This window comes from Dama dama, chromosome 33, assembly GCF_033118175.1.
Source record: "Dama dama isolate Ldn47 chromosome 33, ASM3311817v1, whole genome shotgun sequence".
Taxonomy (NCBI): Eukaryota; Metazoa; Chordata; class Mammalia; order Artiodactyla; family Cervidae; genus Dama; species Dama dama.
This window is the reverse complement of record NC_083713.1, coordinates 28,084,667-28,107,105: the sequence shown is the minus strand read 5'-3', so window position 1 is coordinate 28,107,105 and position 22,439 is coordinate 28,084,667. Positions and strand designations below refer to the sequence as shown.

The window sequence follows — 22,439 nt, the reverse complement described above, 5'->3', positions numbered from 1 at the left end:
CAGTGGGAGGTCAAACAGAGAAGCAGGCTCCAGGAGCTACATATAGCTGCTTACCTTGCTCTTCCGAAAGGACTCGCACAGCTGAGTTTTCCTCTACTATTTTTCTGGCCGCTTCTTCTTCTTCTTTTGACCATTGCATGTGATCCCTTTCAAAAAAATAAAGATTATAAAATGTGTTTTATAATTGAAGAAGGCAGAAAAAGAGTGCTAAGGGATACATCTTTCATTCTAGATTAGTCAAAGACAAAGGATACAAACAAATCCCATATCAAATGAATATATTTTGTGTCAGATATTCCTTCTGATAGTGCTGGTATAATCCTGGAACTCCTACAGTTCTGTTTAACTTTGGTTGTGTTGCAAGCCCCAGCCACCTTTTGGAAATGATTGCTGAAGTAATGTCCCAGGAGCACTATGGTGCCTGTTTATCTGGGTGCTGGTATGGTTTCCTGTGTTTTATTCTAAAGCTTAATCTTTTTGTTAATTTATGAACAGGGCATTCTTTAAAAGTTTTTTAATATTCCTTTTATACTTTTCTTATTAGCTGCCTTAATTTCTGTGTATGGATTTACTTATGTTTAAATGATAGACTATTTGACACAGCATATTCGAAGGTTATCCTTCTAAGATCTGGCACTTTCTAGAAATAAGTATTTTCAGGTTCATAATTTACTCTATACGAGAGAATATTATTTTCTGCTACTAAAATACCTTTCTTTAAATAGAAATAACATCTTTATACAAAAAAAGGTGATTTTTTTGTTTTGTTTTTACAAAATCTGCATTTCTTTTTTTTTTTTTTTTTTTTGCAATAGGTAAGACTATAAGTAAGTGATGCAGTTTCCTGGAATAAACCACTTTTCTAAGCAATAAAATCACATATACAAAATTCAAGTCTGTTGCAGTGGTACAGAAGTAATGAGTCTCAGGACTAAGGTGGCAGTAATGGAAAACAGAAAGGAAGAATACAGGGAGTTATGATCTGGAGATTAACTAGATATTGAGGGGAGAGAAGACTGAGAGTCAGGAATGATTTTAAGGTATTAAAACTGAGTACTGAGGAAAGTGCAGGCAACAATGACAGAATAAGGGGTTGCTTTGGGTGGAATGATGACAAGCTTGGTACTATTTTAAGTCAGGCTTATACAATTAGATATGACAGGGTATAGTCTAGTGACCTGGTTATAAATACATCTGTGAAAGGTGAGAAATTACTTATTAGATGAATCAGAACCAATATACTGAAGTTCCTAGGAAAAGTATATGATAATGTAGAAATTACAGTTTCACAGACGAAAATTTAACCTCAGTTATTTAAAAAACCCAATTATTTACAAACCAAATAATCACTTAACAGCTTTATCACTTGCTTTAATGAATGAGATTGGGACAAATTTTTCCTTTGACTTATTTTAACATATGTGAGCAACATATATATAACTTGGAACTGATAAGTACATTTTATATTCTGTACATAAAAATTACAGAGAATATTATTAGATGACAGTTACGACATTAAAAGCAAGAAATCATTTGTTGAAAAAATAGTATTACTAAAGCTGGGGATAAGTTTCTCATCTATAAATTTCTAGGAAAATAGAACAGTCAATTTTCCTGTTAAAAAAATCAAGCTCTGAGACAAAGAGAGTATATGTGGTTTTTAGCTTTACACATTTGTTTTAAATTGTAAAACTTGCTTCTTCCTGAGTATTTAATAGATTCAGTTATTTCTTAAATTGCTCTAACTTCCTTACACTGTTTTTTATGTTGCTTCATTTTCTTAACTGCTAAGTGAGGAGAATATTATACCCTAAGCCCCAACTGAACAGATTTTCCACTATATAGTTACAGAATCCCCTCAGAAACCTATAAAATGTTTCTACTGTATTTATGGGGACTTCCTCCAGACCTGCTGCTTTATGGCTGTTCTTATATTAGAAGAGTCTGATTCATGTATACCCAAGCCCAAGAGACAGCAATAAGAATCATTCAGGTTTATAATAAATATAATTATAATAGAATTTAAGCATAGAGACAGCTAACTAACAAACAAACTGAAAATAATCAGGTATTTAACAACCACCACCACCACAACTGAAGGAAGAAAAAATAGTTTATTTGTTTGACTTGCAAATTATACTTCTGGGAATTTATTGTAATGAAGCCACTAAAACAGAGAAGTACCTATACAACAGTATTCACTGGAATACCAAATATAATAGCAAAAAATTGTAAACAACCTCAGTGATAGGATAATGGGAAAATTATTGTAACTCAAAGGAATATTATGTAGACATTTAAAATGGCACATATGAAGGTTATTTAACAATATGGAAAAGTGTATATGAAATAAGATGAAGTTAAAATGCAGGTCCCCAAACTGTATATGTATTATAATCACAACTACACATACACACATACACACACTGGATAAAATAAAAACAATTATAGTAGAATTGTGGAATTAAGAGTAACTGCCTTACAGCCTGGAGGGGAGAAGAGTCTGGGGGAGAATGGACATATGTACATGTATGGCTGAGTTTCTTCACTGCTCACCTGACACTATCACAACATTGTTAATTGGTTACATCCCAATACAAAATGAAAAGTTAAAAAAGAGTAACTGCCTTAAAATTTTCTTAATATTTTAAAGCTGCTTCAATTAGAGATAATTAAAAATATTTATTAAAAAAAACTATACTGTATGTTTAAGATATGTTAATAACAATGGTCATTAAAACTTTACATTATCTGTTGGGGGAAAACCCAGCAATCTTTATACTAAAAAAGAATATATGTTTTCCTAAAAAAGAGAACTGAGAAGAAAATATAAAACATATTGAGTATTTTTCCTGAAAACTTGAAATTGAGAAAAAAGATCTTAAAAAAGACAGGATTTTTAAAAAGAAAAGTTTCACAACATGGCTAGTAGAATAAAATCATAATTTTGGAGTAGTCGTAAGTCCTATGAGTTCAGTTCATATGTGTCTGTGTGTGTGCGATTTTATATTCCTTCTATATACATAGTACAAAGCTTCTGACTGTGTGGATCACAACAAACTGTGGAAAATTCTTAAAGAGATGGGAATACCAGACCACCTGACCTGCCTCCTGGGAAATCTGTATGTAGGTCAAGAAGCAACAGTTAGACATGGACATGGAACAATGGATTGGTTCCAAATCGGGAAAGGAGTATGTCAAGCCTGTATATTGTCACCCTGATTATTTAACTTAAATCATGTGAAATGCCAGACTGGATGAAGCACAAGCTGAAACAAAGATTGCCAGGAGAAGTATCAATAACCTCAGATATGCAGATGACACCACCTTTAGGGCAGAAAGTGAAGAAAAACTAAAGAGCCTCTTGATGAAAGTGAAAAAAGGAGAGTGAAAAAGTTGGCTTAAAACAACATCAGAAAACTAAGATCATTAAAAAAAAAAAAAAAAAAAACTAAGATCATGGCATCTGGTCCCATCACTTCATGGCAAATAGATGGAGAAACAATGGAAACAGTGACAGACTTTACTTTCTTGGGTTCTAAAATCACTGCAGATGGTGACTGCAGCCATGAAATTAAAAGATGCTTGCCCCTTGGAAGAAAAGCAGTGACCAACCTAGACAGCATATTAAAAAGCAGAGACATTACTTTGCTAACAAAGGTCTGTCTCTTCAAAGCTATGGTTTTTCCAGTAGTCATGTATGGGTGTGAGAGTTGGACTATAAAGAAAGCTGAGCATCAAAGAATTGATGCTTTTGAACTGTAGTGTTGAAGAAGACTCTTGAGGGTCTCTTGGACTGCAAGGAGATTAAACCAGTCAATCCTAAAGTAAATCAACCTTGAATATTCATTGGAAGGACTGATGCTGAAGCAGAAACTAAAATACTTTGGCCACCTGACGCGAAGAACTGACTCATTGGAAAAGACCCTGATGCTGGAAAACATTGAAGGTGGGAAGAGAAGGGGACGACAGAGGATGAGATGGTTGGATGGTTGGACCAACTCAATGGACATGAATTTGAGTAGGCTACCTACTCAAATGGATAGGGAAGCCTGACGTGTTGCAATCCATTGGGTCGCAAAGAGTTGGTCATGACTGAGTGACTGAACTGAACTGATACATATTACAACTGAATGATGGTTCCTTGATTAGCTTTAAGTTGATGGGAATAACAGTCTAAAATAATCATGCATTTGGTTTGGTTTCAAAAAGTTAAAACACACACACGCTCTCCAGTCACTTAGCTGGGGTACTAATGTTTTTGAGGATCCTACTTACAGAAAACTCTGCTGAATGTGGTGCCACTGCCTATTATAATTTTTAACAGTTAGATATAAAACAAAGTACCCAGTGTAAACTATGCATATAAAATGTTTTTGTCTTTGTCATTTACTGTGTATGTAAAAGTGTTATTACAGAATAGAATTTAAAGATAAATTTAAGGAATGTATTAGGTGCCTAGTGAAATTAAAAATAAAATATTCTAAAGTAAAAGGAAGAAATAAAGTTAAATAGTTTCAACCTAAAACTATTCCAATAATCTTTAATTCCATAACAAAGTCATTTTTATTGCACAGTCACAATTATGGTAACAGAAAAATCTGAAATCTGACCTTTGGTTTAAATATCCTAATCAATTAACAATTCTTAATTTTTCAAGTTCCCTTCCTGTATGTTTGGATACACATACACAAACACTTTTCTATATAACCAGAAAATCTTCATAATTATTAATAGGACTTAAAACTGTTGTATAGAATCTGTGATTTGGACCATGACAGAGTACCTAGAAATAGGCTTATCTTTCTGCCATAAAATACAATAAATCTGGATAAAATAGTATATAAAGCAACTCTTTTTAGGCATTGGACTATACTTCAGACAGCACAGGACTGTGATCCTTAAAAGAAGAGAAACACAATAGGTCATTCCCCAATTTACTCTGGCTTTCTGTCTAGGACATGTTCTAGACTCTGGTGCAGAGGGGAGTCCAAGAAGAGCCTGGCTGTCTCACTGAATGACAGCATTGTGAGTTAAGAAGGCAGAAATCAGGGTTCAGAGCCACTGAGATGGTGAGGCTTTGTGTGGCGGAATACTGAAGAAGAGAGGGTTGGACAAAGAGGAGGGCCACTGAAGTCTGCATAGATTGTGCAGTGCAGTGCTTGGAGATGCTAGAGTTCTGGCTAAGCCAGAGATCACTCTGAACACCTTGGGTATTCAGTTAAGACCCCCAAAATGCCATGCTATAGAAATAAGAACCACACTAGATTCAGAACAGATTCAGAAAACAAACTTTTATGGTTACCGGGGCGGGGCGGGGGCGGGGGAGGGGGCGGGAGAAGGGATAAACTGGGAGACTGATACATACATACCACTGTATATAAAACGGGTATCTAATAAGGACCTACTATACAGCACAGGGAACTCTACTCAATACTCTGTAATGACCATGACCTATATGGGAAAAGAACCTAAAAAAGAGTGGATATATGTATATGTATAACTGATTCACTTTGCTATATACCTGAAACTAGCACAAAACTATCAATCAATTATACTCCAATAAAAATTTAAAAAAGAAAAAAAAATTTTTAATGCTGAAAGAAAAAATCTGTCAACCTTGATTTCTATATGTGGTGAAGATATCTTTCAAAATTTAAAAACAGAGATATCTTCAGGTATATAAAACTTGAGATAATTTGTTATCAGCAGAATCTACATGACAAAAAATTTTTTCAGACTAAAGGAGAATGGTACCACATAGACACTGAGGTAGACTAAAGAGACCACAAGCGATAAATATGTGACTAACTATAAAAGACAATATTAAAAAAAAATCCCTTCTTAATTTCTCTTAAAAATTACTACCTATACACAGCAAAAATAATGAATTACAAAGTTTATAACATGTATAGAAGTAAAAGTGTGTGTTAGTTGCTCAGCTGTGTCTGATTCTTTGCGACCCCATGGACTATAGCCCCCACAGGCTCCTCTGTCCATGCGATTCCCCAGGCAAGAATACTGGAGCGGGTTTCCATTCCCTTCTCTAGGGGATCTTCCTGACCCAGGGATTGAACCCACATCTCCTGCATAGCAGGCAGATCCTTTACTGTCTGAGCCACTAGAGGGCTATAGAAGTAAACTGCTGCTGCTGCTAAGTCGCTTCAGTCGTGTCTGACTCTGTGCGACCCCATAGACGGCAGCCCACCAGGCTCCCCCATCCCTGGGATTCTCCAGGCAAGAATACTGGAGTGGGTTGCCATTTCCTTCTCCAATGCATGAAAGAGAAAAGTGAAAGTGAAGTTGCTCAGTCGTGTCCGACTCTTCGAGACCCCATGGACTACAGCCCACCAGGCTCCTCCGTCCATGGGATTCTCCAGGCAAGAGTACTGGAGTGGGGTGCCACTGCCCTCTCCAATAGAAATAAACTATATAACCACAATAAAGCAAACACTGCATGAATAAGTAGAATCACACTGTTGTAAGGTTTTTACATTTTACTGACATATAATGTTAGCTGAACTGAATGGAATGTTGTAAAATATTAATTCTAAGTGGACTTGTATGAAGTTGAGGAAGCACACTGCAATGTCTAGAATTGTGGTTCTCCAAGTGTGATCCATTTTCAGGCAGTTCATTAAGTCAAAACTATTTTCATAATAATACTGTTATTTTCATTTTTCACTGTGCAACATTTGCATGGATGGTATAAGAGCAATGATGGGTAAAACTGCAACTGCCCAAGTATGAAACGAGGCAGTAGCACCAAAGTGTATTGATGATCTCTGATTTATGATGGTTCAATTTGTGATTTTTCGACTTCATGATGGTACAAAAGTGATATGCATTTAGTAGACATTGTACTTGGAATTGTGATCTTTTTCTGGGCTAATCATAGTGCTATAATACTGTCTCATGATGCTAGGCACTGGCAGTGACCTGCAGCTCCCAGTCAGCCATGTGATCACAGAGATAAACAATCAATGCACTTACCATTCTGTATGTATACAACCTTCTGTTTTTCACTTTCAGTACAGCCTTCAATACATTACACAAGATACTCAATTTATTAAAAAATATGTGTGGTATTACATGATTTTGCCCAATTGTAGGCTAATGTAAAAGTCCTGAGCACAGGCTAAATTCTGTTTGGTAGGTTAGATATTATTAATTGCATTTTTGACTTACAATATTTTCAACTTATTTGTACATAACCCCATTGTAAGTCAAGGAAGATCTGTACTAGCAGTCATCAATTCTATACCACCAGTCAGGGGATGATAAAGAATATACCAGTTTTTGTTTTAAAAAATTCGATTCACTGGAGAGTGTGTTGGTAAGCATGCAAAAAGCTGCACACTGAAGACAGATGACTGACTCGTAGAAGAGCACTTGTACGACTGTTTGCACTGTGAACTGAATTAGGTGCTTTTTTCATGGAAAGCTATTTTTACTTGAAAGAGCAACTGTAGACAAACTACAGCTATTCAGACTTGAGTATTTGGCATCTTAAAAGTAAATGAAATGAGCTTATCTATCACTTTAAGGAAAAAAAATGACAGTATTTGCTGTCAAAGATAAATTTTGTGCTTTCAAACAAAAATTTGAATCTTGGAAAAACTGTGTCCACCACCATGAGTTTGATAGCTTTCAATACTTAAGAGATTTTTCCTGATGGGAATAATGGTGTATTAATAAATGTAATTTCTGATTATTAACGAAATGTGTCATTTGGATCTACATAAAACAGGGAGCTAAACTTTCCAAATTATCCATGTGTGATATTATAAAATGATACCTAGGTTTAAAAAAATATTCATTCAAAGTTTAAGGTGCAACAATGGTTTATAATATAGCAGAATATCAAAAGTTCACTGATATGGTTTCATATTCCATATTTGCTACTAAGAAACTGCTACTAATAAAATTATCATGCTTATAAACTTATCATAAAAGGTTATTATAAAACTCTTCTCCTTTACAAGTACATATTTGTGTGAGGCCAAATTTTCTTTATATAATTCAACCTAAACAGCATGACATAACAGACTGAATGAAGAAGCAGATATAAGAATCCAGCTTTTTCCATTGTCAGATATTAAAGAGACTCTCAAATATTTAAAACAATGCCATTCCTTGCACTACATTTTTGGGGAGCACATAGATATTTTCATTAAAATATGTAATTTATATGAACATGTAATGAATTTATTATTGTTTTAAAATGAATTAATACTTTTAATGTTCAGTTTCAATGTCTAATATGGAACATATCAATATATACAGTCCACATAAATAAAAAGTTTTGGGGTCCTCAATAATTTACAGTGTACTGGGGTCCTAAGACCACAATGTTTGAAACTGTTGCTCTAAAATAACATCCAAAAAATAATTTTAATATGTATAGTCAAAAAGTTAGTAGAGAAAAATAAAAGAACAGATGAGTCAAAAAATAAACAGAAATATAACCAGATTGTATCAACTTACAAAGCTACCAGGATTGGGTGTTACCTTAAATTTCTTGCTCTTTTTCTTTCATTTTTGACATTATTTTAGTAGATCTAAAAAGGTACCAAATTGTTTTGATTTGTATTTCTTTTACTGTTGTATATTTTCCCATATGTTCACATGCACTTCTTTCTGGGTCAACTTTCTATTTCTGTTGCCAATTTATCCACCTAATAAAAGGTTTTCATGCTTTTCTAACAATATAACAAACACTCAAATGTTAATCTTGATGTATGGCAGTGGAAAGTAATTTAGATTTTCTGTGTCTCAGTTTTACTATTAGTAAAATAAGTGTAATAGTTCTCAAAACAGTATACAACTAAGATTATGTACTTTGAAATTATAATTATCCTATTTCATCAAATCTAAGATACCATTATTTTCTGCTTAAAGCTCAACATTCAGAAAACTAAGATTATGGCATCTGGACCCATCACTTCATGGGAAATAGATGGGGAAAGAGTGGAAGCAGTGTCAGACTTTATTTTTTTGGGCTCCAAAATAACTGCAGATGGTGATTATAGCCATGAAATTAAAAGATGCTTACTCCTTGGAAGGAAAGTTATGACCAACCTAGACAGCATATTAAAAAGCAGAGACATTACTTTGTCAACAAAGGTCCATCTAGTCAAGGCTATGGTTTTTCTGGTGGTCATGTATGGATGTGAGAGTTGGACTGTGAAGAAGGCTGAGCGCCGAAGAATTGATGCTTTTGAACTGCGGTGTTGGAGAAGACTCTTGAGAGTCCCTTGGACTGCAAGGAGATCCAACCAGTCCATCCTAACGGAGATCAGTCCTGGGTGTTCATTGGAAGGACTGATGTTGAAGCTGAAACTCCAATACTTTGGCCACCTCATGCAAAGAGTTGACTCATTGGAAAAGACTCTGATGCTGGGAGGGACTGGGGGCAGGAGGAGAAGAGGACGACAGAGGATGAGATGGCTGGATGGCATCACCGACTTGATGGACATGAGTTTGAGTAAACTCCAGGAGTTGGTGATGGACAGGGAGGCCTGGCGTGCTGCGATTCATGGGGTCGCAAAGAGTCGGACACGACTGAGCGACTGAACTGAACTGAACTGAGGAAAGAAAAAACACTTCCAATTACAATGGTAAGATGCTATCAATTTTAAGAAATATCCTGATTTCAGAGATGTTAATTTGTGAAAAAAATGTCTCAGGCGGATAAAATATAGCTGTTATAGATATATCAGACAATAACTGAATTAACTTCAACTAAATCTTTTCTACTACTGACACTAATTTGTATTTCTGACTCCTGGATTTCCACTTATCTTTTTGACTGTAATAAACATTTAAATTGATTGTTTTTTATTAATAGGTCAGTTTCTCACTTAGGAAGGTGTGACTTACAAAAGATACACAAAAGAACCAATGCCTTCCCATTTCTGCATAAAATGAAATAGAGCTCACAGCTGCTGGGGAAAAAAAATTCACTTCTCTCATTAAACATTTATCGACAACCTGTATCTATTAGCCTGTGAACTGGGGATTTGAAGATGAAGATTTGGTATAACTCAGAATTGTTAAGATGAGGAGCTGTAATTGATTATTAAAGAACAAAGACCGTAAGATAGACAATAAGATGGGAATAGGTATGGGGGGCATTCTTTTTAAAAAATCAAAATGCAAATAATACTAATGCTTATAAAGTTTCATCTCTACCCTATCTCTTATCCCCATGCCCACCCCTGAGATAAACACCATTATCAGTATGATGTGGACCTTTTCAGACATTTCTCTGAGTATATAAAAACAAAGATATGAACATACATGTAGTACACATATAGAAATTCCTTAATAAAAATGAGGCCATACTAGAGATACCTTTCTGCAATTTGTTCCTGTTTAATGACATATCATAACCAACTCTTGATATCAATACACATGGATCTTTCTTATTTTTATTAACTGCTACATTATTTTCCAATGTATGGATATAAATCATATTTTTAAAAGCCTTATTGAGATATAATTGACATACAGCATATATTTAAAGTGTACGATTTGATAAGTTTTGACAAATGTAATCTTCATGAAACCATCACCACAACCTAGATAATGACTATTATCCATCACCCTCAAAAGTTTCCTTGTGCCCTTTTGTAACTCCTCCCTTCCACGCTTACCCTTCTCATCACACCCACCTCCTGCTTCACCAACAAACACTGATCTGTCATCTGCCTCTACAGATTAGTTTGCATTTTCTAGTCTAGTAAAAGTAAAGTACACATTATTTATTTCTATCTTCTTTCACTCAATGCCCTCCTCCAGGGGATCTTCCCAACCCAGAGATCGAACCCAGGTCTTACACATTGCAGGTGATTCTTGACCGTCTATTACAATTTGTTTATTCATTTACTTATTGATGGATATTTGCATTGTTTCCAAATTTGGTTATTAACAAATAAAGCTATGAACAATCATGTAAAAGTATCAGTATGGATATATGCTTTCTTTTCTCTTGGATAAACATCTAGGAATGGAATGGCTTAATCACATACAGGGTACCTGTTTAATTTTTAAAGAAGCCGCCAAGCTGTTTTCCAAAGTGATTATATTGTTTTATGTTCCCACAGCAGTGTATGAAAATTCCAGTTCGTCTACATCTTCACCAACAGTATTGGTACAGTATTTTGAATTTTAGTTATTCTAATAAAAATGTAGTAGTATTTCACTGTGATTTTAATTTGCACCTCCCTAATGACTAATGGTGTTTGAGTATCTTTTCATACGCTTGTTACCTGTGTATGTTCTTAGGTACAGTGTCTGTTCAATATTTTGCCCATTTTTATAAGGTTGTTCATTAACTGAATTTTGAGGGCTTTTTATATATTCTGATTTTATTAGCCATAAAATGAACAGACTATTGATATATGCAACAACATGTATAAATCTACAAACATCATCCCTAGTAAAAGAGGTCAGACAAAAAAAGAGCATATATTGTGATTCCCTCTACATAAAATACTGGAAAATGCAAACTAATCCATAGTACATGCTATGTTCTTTCTCCTTCATTCCTCCTTTCCTTTCTGTTTTGCTGGCAAATAAATTCTCTTTTATCTTTCTCAGTAAGCTTCAGTTTGAAGGCTAGGTATTATGTATTTTCTGCACTCTTCTGGTACTCTGAGGGTGTCAGAGGTGGGGGAGAAGGGGAAACGCTACTGAGTAGTGGGCAGACTTGATGAGGGTCTGGGTCTGCTTTTTTCTTTTTTGAGATTAAGTCCTATGCTAGGTCTCATTTACCTAGTTAGGATGTGCCCTATTCCTAAGGTGGTTTCCCCTGGGCTTTGGACAGTTCCCTCAATTCAGCATGGAACTCTGGAAAATGGTGAGACCCACAATTTCCCCTGCTCTGCTAAGACCTCTTCTTCTCCAATAGGTAAGAATATTTATTTTCAAGGATTTTTTCTCAAATTTTGCCAGGGTTGCCTAGTGAGTATTAGTAACGATTTGTCAGCTGATCTTTCCGTAGTATTGCTTCCGAGGGACAGAGGTAGGTTAGGAGCCACTCTGAGCCACATACGAATCTACAGTTTCCTTCCTTGGTCACTAATAGTCCATGTTCCTGAACTCTTAAAGTTGCTGTTGGTATAGTTTTTGGTTTTGTTTTTTTTTTTTTTTTACTATTTCTTACTCATTTTGTTGGAGGAGAAATACTTTGGTTTTCAAATTCAACCAACTTCCTCTCCTGGAGGACTCAGGCTTATTCATGAAACAGACCAGAGCTCCTTTAGAGCAGTGATCATCTCCTACTCCTCTCCTGAGTACTCCTTAGAATCTAGCCCAGTGATGGGAACATGTGAATATTAAAAAAATGGGGAAGAAAGATACCACTTCATGTTTTACAATGGTAATTCTAAGTGTCCTGAACAACAGAGCTTGATTTAGTCTCATAAAATACTCCTTTTGTCACACCATTTACCCAGTTTCAAAATGTGAAACCTCTCTTCCAAGTGGGCTGGTCTATTTTTTGCTTTGAAAAACGCCTTGTGTACAAGACAGGTCTTTGCTTGTGCTAATGTCTAGAACAAAAGGATTTTCACTGTTTAAATCTTCCTCCTTTGGTGCACAGGTTAAATCCTACCTACTCTATCAAGTCTTATTGACTCTTGTATATCCCCATCTCAAAAATCTCTTCCAATTCTTAAGACTATCCCTATGATCTTTACTGTCTTCACTATATGACCTTGCATAGTCCCCTATACTGTTTATGTATTCATTGGTATATATCTCAATTCTTATATCAAGAATGATGCCTTTTAGTGAGCACTTATTCCTACTAAGTGTTTTATATATTTATTTCCTTTAACACACACAACACTTGATGAAAAAAAACTTGCTCAAATTCCTATAGCTGGAAAGGGGTAGATTCAGGACTTAAATTGAGATGTTTTTGATTCTAAAGCCCATGTTTAGCTACAAAATTAACTCAGACTAGCTGTAAACTTCAAGTAGACATAAACTGGATCTCCTGTTTCTCTACATTGATTCACTTATTCAAATATAATTATTAACTGCCTATAATATAGAGAGTATAGCAATGGGACAGACAGAAGCTAAGATCTTCTCTGAAGAGTCATATAGTCTAATAATGAAGATGAAACAAACACATAAGTAACTAAAGTGAATGTTAGGAAACAGTAATAATAATATAGCTAATTCTTACATGCTGCTTACTTGTTATACAACTACATACTAGATTCAATCCTCACAATGACTCTATGAGGTAAACATTACTATTATTATCCCATTTTAGAGATGAGGAAACTGAGGCACAGATTAACTTCCTAAAGTTATATACACAGACTGTCTCTTTCAACATCTAGATTGCCTCTCATGATAAATTACTGTATAAGGAAAATTCAGACTATATAATAAGAATTTTTGATATCTAAATTCTAGTGGGATTCCAGAAACAGTCAATTATTTAAATGAGTTTCATAATAGAAATTCATGTTGCAGGATATAGATCCTACCTTGGACCTATAGAGAATTATTTAGTGCAGTGTTTTAAACTAAAGGTCATGACACTTGCAGTCAGTCATGAAACCAATTTAGCCTACCTACACTTAAAAAGAGAAATAAACAGAAATGGAGTAGAAAAGAATAAATGGAAACTATAAGTACATGGTAAAATTGTAAAGGAAACTTCTGTTCCTGTTTCATACATATGCATGTGTTATATGTACATGTACTGGCCCATGATGTAAACTATTCTCCTTACACTGGATCATGCCAAAAACCTTGAAAGCTGCTGGCTTAGCTGATTTAGTTATATGACAATACAAGTGTTTACTGCTTCCTTATAAATTTTAGGGACCCCCTGAAAAGTTCCTATACCCTTAAACCAGGAATAGCATGGAATAAGAAATGATTTTTCCAAGTAACTGTAAGTTGCTCAATATAGACAGATGTCTGAGCCAATTCTCACGAGCAATCTGAATATAGTTTCATGTCAGTGGCTCCCAAATGGATAAATGTAATAAATATAAATAAAAGACTATAAGCAGAACATAAAATGGTTTGGTCACTGTGGAAAAGTTTGGTCATTTCTCAAAATTTAAATAGAGAATTACCACATGACCCCACAATTCCATTCCTAGGTATTATCTCTAATACTTGAGAACAAAGACTCAAACAAGTACATGTATCCACATGTTCACAGCAGCTCTATTCACAAAAGCCAAAAGGTAGAAACAATTTAAATGCCCATCAGTGAATGAATGGATAAACCAATTGTGTTGTATGTGGAATATTTTTCTATCATAAAAAGGAATGAGGTACTAATACATGCTACAATATGGATGAACCTCCAAGACTTTATGCTAAGGGAAAGAAGCTGGACCCAAAAGACCACTTGTTGTATGATCTCATTTATACGAAATATCCAGAAGAGGTAATTCCGTAGAGACAAAACACAGACTGGTGATTGCCGGGGGCTGGGAAATGTAGCGCACGTATAAGCCGCTTAATGAATCAGGAATTTTACTTTAGAGGAATGGAAATGTTTTGGAACTAGACAGAGATGCTGGTTGCACAAAATCGTGAATGTAATTTACGCCACTGAACTGTTCCCCTTAAAATGGTTAACTTTGTGTTATGTGAAATTTACTTAACTAAACTATTAATAAGAACCTATAGGCAGATGTAAATACTAGTTATACAAATTCTAGAATCTGGAGGGCAAATATTACTCAGGATATAGAAACTGAAAAAAAAAAAGGGTTATTTTCATTCTGTCTCCAAAAACTTTTTAAAAGAGGTTCATATAGAGAGTAAATAGTTCTTATTAACTAAATCAGAAGCTAGAGGAAAAAATAAACTGTACACAATTCTGAGCCACATCTCAGAGAAAATTGACGTGTATTTTTTAAGAAAAATCTTAAAAGGACTTCCTGGTGGTCCAGTGGTTAAAACTCCAAGCTTCCAGTGCAGAGGGGCCTGGGTTCAATCCCTGGTTGGGGAACTATATCCCACATGCTTCAACTAAGAACTGGCACAGCCAAACAAATAAATTGTTAAAAAATCTTAAAAAAATAAAAATTCAGCATGAGAAAACATTATTCTTAAATATAAAGAAAGAACTAAGGAAGGAAGCTAGAACTTTTAGACAGAACTTTGTACTTGAAGTAAGGAGAAAGTAAACCAGTCTTCTGATTTTCAGTTTAATTTATGTATCTTCTCTTCAAGCAAAAAAAGGTGGGGGGCTCGGGGAGATGTGCGGAGATGATGTGAAGCAACTACTTCTCTCTTCCCTTGGAGGAAATTATTATTATTATGTTTATTACAGTACATATCTGCCTTTGGAGAGAGTTCACTAGAGGTATCATGGCACAGGCAGGATAACCTCTTTCAGGGGTATGCTATGGAAGAGGATGGCTATAGAGACCAGATCAAGGTTTTTCAAACTTTCTCTAGGCTGCTAGAATGAGGGAGCAGTGGGAGAGAAAAGGGGAGATGGAGCTGTTGATGTCCCAAGCCTCTATGCCCACTTCACTCAGAAGAAGTTTGTTTTTTACCTCTTAAATATTGGGGTTTTACATTAAGATTTCACTTGGAAAAAAAAATTCAGCTGCTGAAGAAATATTCGAAAACCACTGGACTGAATCACGGAGAAGGCAATGGTAACCCACTCCAGTACTCTTGCCTGGAAAATCCCATTGGCAGAGGAGCCTGGTGGGTTGCAGTCCATGGGGTCGCTAAGAGTCAGACACGACTGAGCAACTTCACTTTCACTTTTCACTTTCATGCATTGGAGAAGGAAATGGCAGCCCACTCCAGTGTTCTTGCCTGGAGAATCCCAGGGACGGCAGCGGAGCCTGGTGGGCTGCCGTCTATTGGGTTGCACAGAGTCGGACACGACTGAAGCGACTTAGCAGCAGCAGCAGCAGCAGGACTGGATCAAGGATTCCTAAACCTGGTAGCTCAAAAGAATGACTAAAAGAGCTTTTTCAAATTACAAATTTTCGGGCCATACCTGCAAAACTAGTGAAATAACTCCCAAGGGATTCTTGTGCAGTAGCCCTAAGCTAGCCCATAGTGTTTGAGAAGCACTGAACCAGATGACCTTTGCTTCCCTGAGAGCCTATGACAAAACAGAACTTAAGAGGGCAGGCGGGAATCTTCGGCAAAAGAGCTGATGGTAGCAAATAGAAAATGAGATGTAGACAACTAAATAACTAGAGTCTACTGACAAACACAAATACAAACAACCAGAAACATTTGGCAGACAAAGAGCTTGCCTAGAACCAGAAGTTCCTCTGGAGGTTTAACTGCTTGGCAATTATTTCATAGCCTATTATAAAACTGTTCAAATTGGTGATGATAGTCAAAATGGTTTAACTCAGCAACAAGAAAGTATAATGTCAGCCAAATATATAATTTAAAATTTTTTAGTAGCCATATTAAAAAAAGTGAAAAGAAATAAAATTAATTTAAATAATATACTTTAGCTCAATATATCCAAAATAATATCATTTTAACATTTAATTAAGTACAAAAATTACTAATGAAATATTTCACAATTTACTTGTATTCAGTCTTCAAAATGTTACAGCACATCTCAATTCAGACTAACTAGGTTTCAAATGCTCAACTACCACATGTGGGTAGCAGCCACCATATTGTATAACGCAGGACTAATTAGTAAAAAGTCAATCTATTTCTTTTTAAAATTGATATTCTGTTTCAATATAGAAAGTCCATTAATTACTTTCCTAGCCTAGAGGTCCTGCACCCAAGGCTGAGGTAACAATTTTGTCTGTAAATGTTATACCCAGCCTCTTATCTTCAGACCTGACCCCTCTCTCTCCTCCTAGCAGAAGAATCTGTGTTCTGGACATTTTTCTCAGAATGTCTGGCTCCCAAAACCTATTCAAAATATCTAAAACTAAATACAACATCTTTATTCCAAAATAAAAAATCAATTTACTGTTATTTTGTCAAATTCCTATATCTGTTATGAGTATTCATATGTGGACATGTTTTCCTTTATTCTGGTAAATACCTGGGAGTGGATGGAATTGCTGTGTCATATGGTAAGTGTATATTTACCTTTATAAGAAACCACCTGTTTGATATAGAGAATAAACTAGTGTTCTAGTGGGGGAGTGGTTACCAGGGGGGAGACAGAAGGAGGGGGAGGATTAAGAGGTACAAGCTATTATGTATAAAGTAAGCTACAAGGATATATTGTACAACACAGAATATAGCCAATATTTTATAACTATAAATGGAGGATAACATTTAAAAATTGTGAATCACTATATTTTATACCTGTAACATATAATATTGTACATCACTATACTTCAATTTTAAAAAAAGAAAATAAACCATTTGTTTTCTTCTAATATATATATATATATTTTTAAAAATCAATTTACCTCTTGATTTTCCTATTTCTGTTAGTCATTTGGGATCAAACCTTCAGAGTCAAATGTTTCCTTTTCCTTTATTACAAAAGCACCAAGTTCTACTTTTTCTTTCCTTACAACCTCTCATTGGCCCTTTCCTGCTTCTAGTTATACCTGCTGATCTCTGGATATACTGTTAACCAAATACTTAATATACCATGTATAATGAATGCCATTTCTCTTCAGGGACTCTGTCATACCTTTCACTTCAGGTGTGAATTTAAGACCACACAATCTTGCTCCCACACCTACATCTGGTCTATCATCATTCCAACTTTATCATTTTACAATCTCCTAAAAAAGCCTTTATTTTAGGCAAACTATCCTATTCTCCTAAACAGGCCTTATACTTCCTCATCTAGGTGGGTATGGCTTTCCACCCACCTGGAATGCCCTTACTCCTGCTTTACGTTAAGGCATTATTCCACAAATATTTATGTGTCTGGCACTGTACTGGGTACTGGAGAAAGAATAAATATCTCAGTTTCTCCAATTAAACCTTCCTTAATATGCCAATTATACCTCAATAAAGCTGAAACTAAAAAAAAACTGAAAAAAAAAAAAAAACCCCACAACTTCCTGACTATGCCAAAATAGAAGTGATTCTGCACTGTTGAACTGTTCTTATATGGAACTAGGCCTTGTAAGAATACACTCAGCCCTTATAATTGGCTGCTTTGTATTCCCAATTATCAGTTTTCTCTATAAATACCAGTCTATCATCACAATTAGAGGAGTGGATTTCCTAAAAGCACAAACTTGGGTCAAATCAGTGTGTTCTCCCTGGTGCTTAGCTGTAAAAGAGGCAAGTGGAAGGCTCTACACAGAAAAGAAGCCCCTTCAGTGAGACGCTGCAAAATCAGGATCAGAAGTGGGCAGGGAGGGCCTGCAAACACCCAAAGAAACTCAGAATGGGCAACACTTAAGTAATGATCCAGATCCTTACGTGCACTAGTGGTAAAAGAACCCAACTGACAATGCAGGAGATGCAGGTTCAATCCCTGTGACGGGAAGAACCCCTGGAGGAGGACCTGGCAACCCAGTCCAGTATTCTTGCCTGGAAAGTCCCACAGACAGAGGAGCCTGGCAGGCTACTGTCCATAGAGTTGCAGAGTCTGATACAACTGAAGTGACTTGGCACGCATAGAAGTAATGATCTATTACCCTGGCTATTAGACTTAAACAACATAGGGTTGAGTTTTAAAAATCTTTTTCTGGCACTAAATGAAAATAATAACACTGTTGACACTTAATGTACATACATTATATCACACCTAAAAAGATAACTCACCACATGTTATGTTCAAAAACTTTTGTTGGATCAGTTAAAATCCTTGATCCCAGGGGGGCCACTGGGTGACAACCACTTTGGTATCTGTGAGGTACTTTTCTTATCCTTGGACAGGAAATATAATTTCTCCAAATCACATTCATCCTAATCAGTACCTGGAAAGTTTCAAACAACTAATTAGTCAATGTGGATTAAACAATGTATTATTTACCTAAGAGCTAAAAACTGGTGTAAAAGAATGACAAACGGAAAAAGGACATGAAAACGAACCACTTTTAAATGAAAGATGGGCACAGTAGCTTCTCTCCTGAAGCATTTAGACTTAAGAGAAAGGAAGAGAGTATCTGGAGTGTGCAACACTGTCTGGCATTCTTTATAAGTCACAGCCTTGACCAACTTTGCTTTCTTTGGTATTTGCTTATATAACTCTTAGCACATGGCCAAAGCATGAAAGCCCAGAATCTGGATTTTGTATATTAAAAAGTTTTTTAAAGTTATTATTTTGCTTTGGGAATTCTATGCAAATGTATTTCTGGGAAATATTTGATGACCACTAGACCAAAAACCGAAGTAGAGGAGCAAAATAAGAAAACAAACATTAATCTCATTCTCTGGGTTGAGCTGAATAATGTAAACACTGGTAAAATAAACAAGTAAATACTATATTAAGATCCCATCAGTTAATTCTAACAATCATAACACATACGTACATTTTTAAAGAATCATCATCAATCCATCTGCAAAATAGATTTCCCTGTACAAAAAGCATGCTTAAATCCCAGCTCAAAAGGAGAAATATCATTTGATTAACCAGATCTATCTCCATTTCTGGAGAATAACTTAAACATTTAAAAAGTATGTTACTTTAATTATGTACCAGCATATATGTCAGCTTAAAATCTTTATGGAAAAGTATTAAAATAAGCTCGAGAGAGTTTATTTTTTCTAGTAAGAATCCATTGTAACACTGCTTGGCATTTCACCCTCATTCAGTTGTTCATTACAACATTCAGCCAAATGCTGTAAGCTGTCAGGTAGAAACAGATGTTAAAAGGTGTGTATATATAATATGCATTAGATACTATCCAAAGTGCTATTAGGCATAAAAATGACATGTATTGTACACCCTTTACCACCTTATGAAAGTCAATAGGTTTTAAGACTGTGAATTCCAAAACAAACTGCAGAGTGTCAAAAATATCTCATAGTGCTTTTAAACATAAAATTCAAGATATTCTTTCCAGAAAAAAAAGGCTTAGTTATACACACCAAAAAGACTGCAATGATTCCATTTAAATGTAACTAACAGTGATGAGAAATGAAACATTCAATAGCTAGTGCAGATTTTCTGTTTCTTATTTGTTTTTCCTTCTCTACATACAAGCTCTTTGGTGGAGGCAAATGAAATCAAATGCCCCGCCTACCACTACCTTTCCACTGCTGTGCCTTTGTTCTTTTCTCTTGCCACTGCTCTACAGAGGACTAACAAAACCCTACCAGCACAATTATTTTTAGAGCTCTCTTTCTGCACTGAATATTATTCATAAAATCTTCTGTATGCTGAAGAGCAAAAATGGATTACACCTAGAAAAAGAGGCAATTCATGTTCAAAAGTATAAAATGATGTAAATGTTTCTGCCCAGGAAAGCAAAATCAAAATGAAATTTCAATCCTTCAAATAATCATGTGATACTTATCTGTATCTACTATATATAGAAAAGGAAGAGAGGGGGGAAAAAAGATATGAGTTTCTCTCACTATAAATGACCAGGAACCTCTATAGACAGCTGGAGACAAAAACCTATAACCAGATTGCGTATTAGGCAATTCAGGAAAATGTCAGAGAAGCGTGTGCCTTGCAGACTGCTAGTCCATAGAAAAAACATGATGTGGCCAGCTCCTAAACATGTGGCAATTTGTCCTGCTTAGGCAGCTGCTTCTCTGATTAACCACACAAACATCTATCTATTTCATATATGTATTATCTGCAACAATCTTGCATTGCTCTTTATCTTGATTATATAAATATACAGTGCATGCATGTGCATGCTGTCACTTCAGTCGTGTCTGACTTCTTGTGCCTTGATGGGCCACAGTCCACCAGGTTCCTCTGTCCAGGGGATTCTCCTATCTCCTTAGGATACTGGAGTGTGTTGTCATACCCTCCTCCGGGGGATCTCTTCAACCCAGTGATCGAACCTGTGTGTATTACTTCTCCTGCACTGGGAGGCGGGTTCTTTACCACTAGAGCCACCTCAGTTCAGTTCAGTTCAGTTACTCAGTCGTGTCCGACTCTTTGCAACCCCATGAATCGCAGCACGCCAGGCCTCCCTGTCCATCACCAACTCCTGGAGTTTACTCAAACTCATGTCCATCAAGTCGGTGATGCCATCCAGCCATCTCATCCTCTGTCGTCCCCTTCTTCTCCTGCCCCCAATCCCTCCCAGCATCAGGGTCTTTTCCAATGAGTCCACTCTTCGCATGAGGTGGCCAAAGTACTGGAGTTTCAGCTTCAGCATCAGTCCTTCCAATGAACACCTAGGACTGATCTCCTTTAGGATGGACTGGTTGGATCTCCTTGCAGTCCAAGGGACTTTCAAGAGTCTTCTCCAACACCACAGTTCAAAAGCATCAATTTTTCGGCGTTCAGCCTTCTTCACAGGCCAACTCTCACATCCATTCATGACCACTGGAAAAACCATAGCCTTGACTAGATGGACCTTTGTTGACAAAGTAATGTCTCTGCTTTTTAATATGCTAAGTTGGTCATAACTTTCCTTCCAAGGAGTAAGCATCTTAATTTCATGGCTGCAATCACCATCTGCAGTGATTTTGGAGCCCAGAAAAATAAAGTCTGACACTGTTCCCACTGTTTCCCCATCTATTTGCCATGAAGTGATGGGTCCAGATGCCATGATCTTAGTTTTCTGAATGTTGAGCTTTAAACCAACTTTTTCACTCTTCTCTTTCACTTTCATCAAGAGGCTCTTTAGTTCCTCTTCACCTTCTGCCATAAGGGTGGTGTCATCTGCATATCTGAGGTTATTGATATTTCTCCCAGCAATCTTGATTCAGGCTTGTGCTTCTTCTAACCCAGCATTTCTCATGATGTACTCTGCATATAAGATACACAAGCAGGGTGACAATATACAGCCCTGACGTTCTCCTTTTCCTGTTTGGAACCAGTCTGTTGTTCCATGTCCAGTTCTAACTGTTGCTTCCTGACCTGCATATAGGTTTCTCAAGAGGCAGGTCAGGTGGTCTGGTATTCCCATCTCTTGAAGAATTTTCCACAGTTTATTGTGATCCACACAGTCAAAGGCTTTGGCATAGTCAATAAAGCAGAAATAGATGTTTTTCTGGAACTCTCTTGCTTTTTTGATGATCCAGCAGATGTTGGCAATTTGATCTCTGGTTCCTCTGCCTTTTCTAAAACCAGCTTGAACATCTGGAAGTTCACTGTTCACCTATCGCTGAAGCCTGGCTTGGAGAATTTTGAGCATTACTTTACTAGCATGTGAGATGAGTGCAATTGTGCAGTAGTTTGAACATTTTTTGGCATTGCCTCTCTTTGGGACTGGAATGAAAACCGACCTTTTCCAGTCCTGTGGCCACTGCTGAGTTTTCCAAATTTGCTGGCATATTGAGTGCAGCACTTTCACAGCATCATCTTTTAGGAATTGAAATAGCTCAACTGGAAT

The 22,439-nt window shown here is 36.1% G+C and overlaps 1 protein-coding gene across 4 annotated transcripts in view; it reads right to left on the bottom strand.

Annotated features, from left to right (window-relative positions):
• Positions 1-22,439, bottom strand: part of METTL8 (methyltransferase 8, tRNA N3-cytidine) — an 81,750-nt gene that overhangs the window by 27,033 nt on the left and 32,278 nt on the right. For 3 of the 4 annotated variants that reach the window (XM_061135106.1, XM_061135108.1, XM_061135107.1), the window contains 2 exons: positions 18,739-18,893; positions 55-146 (listed from right to left, as the gene is read on the bottom strand). In XM_061135106.1, the coding sequence (XP_060991089.1) occupies positions 55-146; positions 18,739-18,881 (235 nt within the window). In that variant the 5' untranslated portion in view covers positions 18,882-18,893. The remainder of the gene's footprint in view (positions 1-54; positions 147-18,738; positions 18,894-22,439) is intronic. The other variant, XM_061135110.1, reaches the window with a different exon arrangement.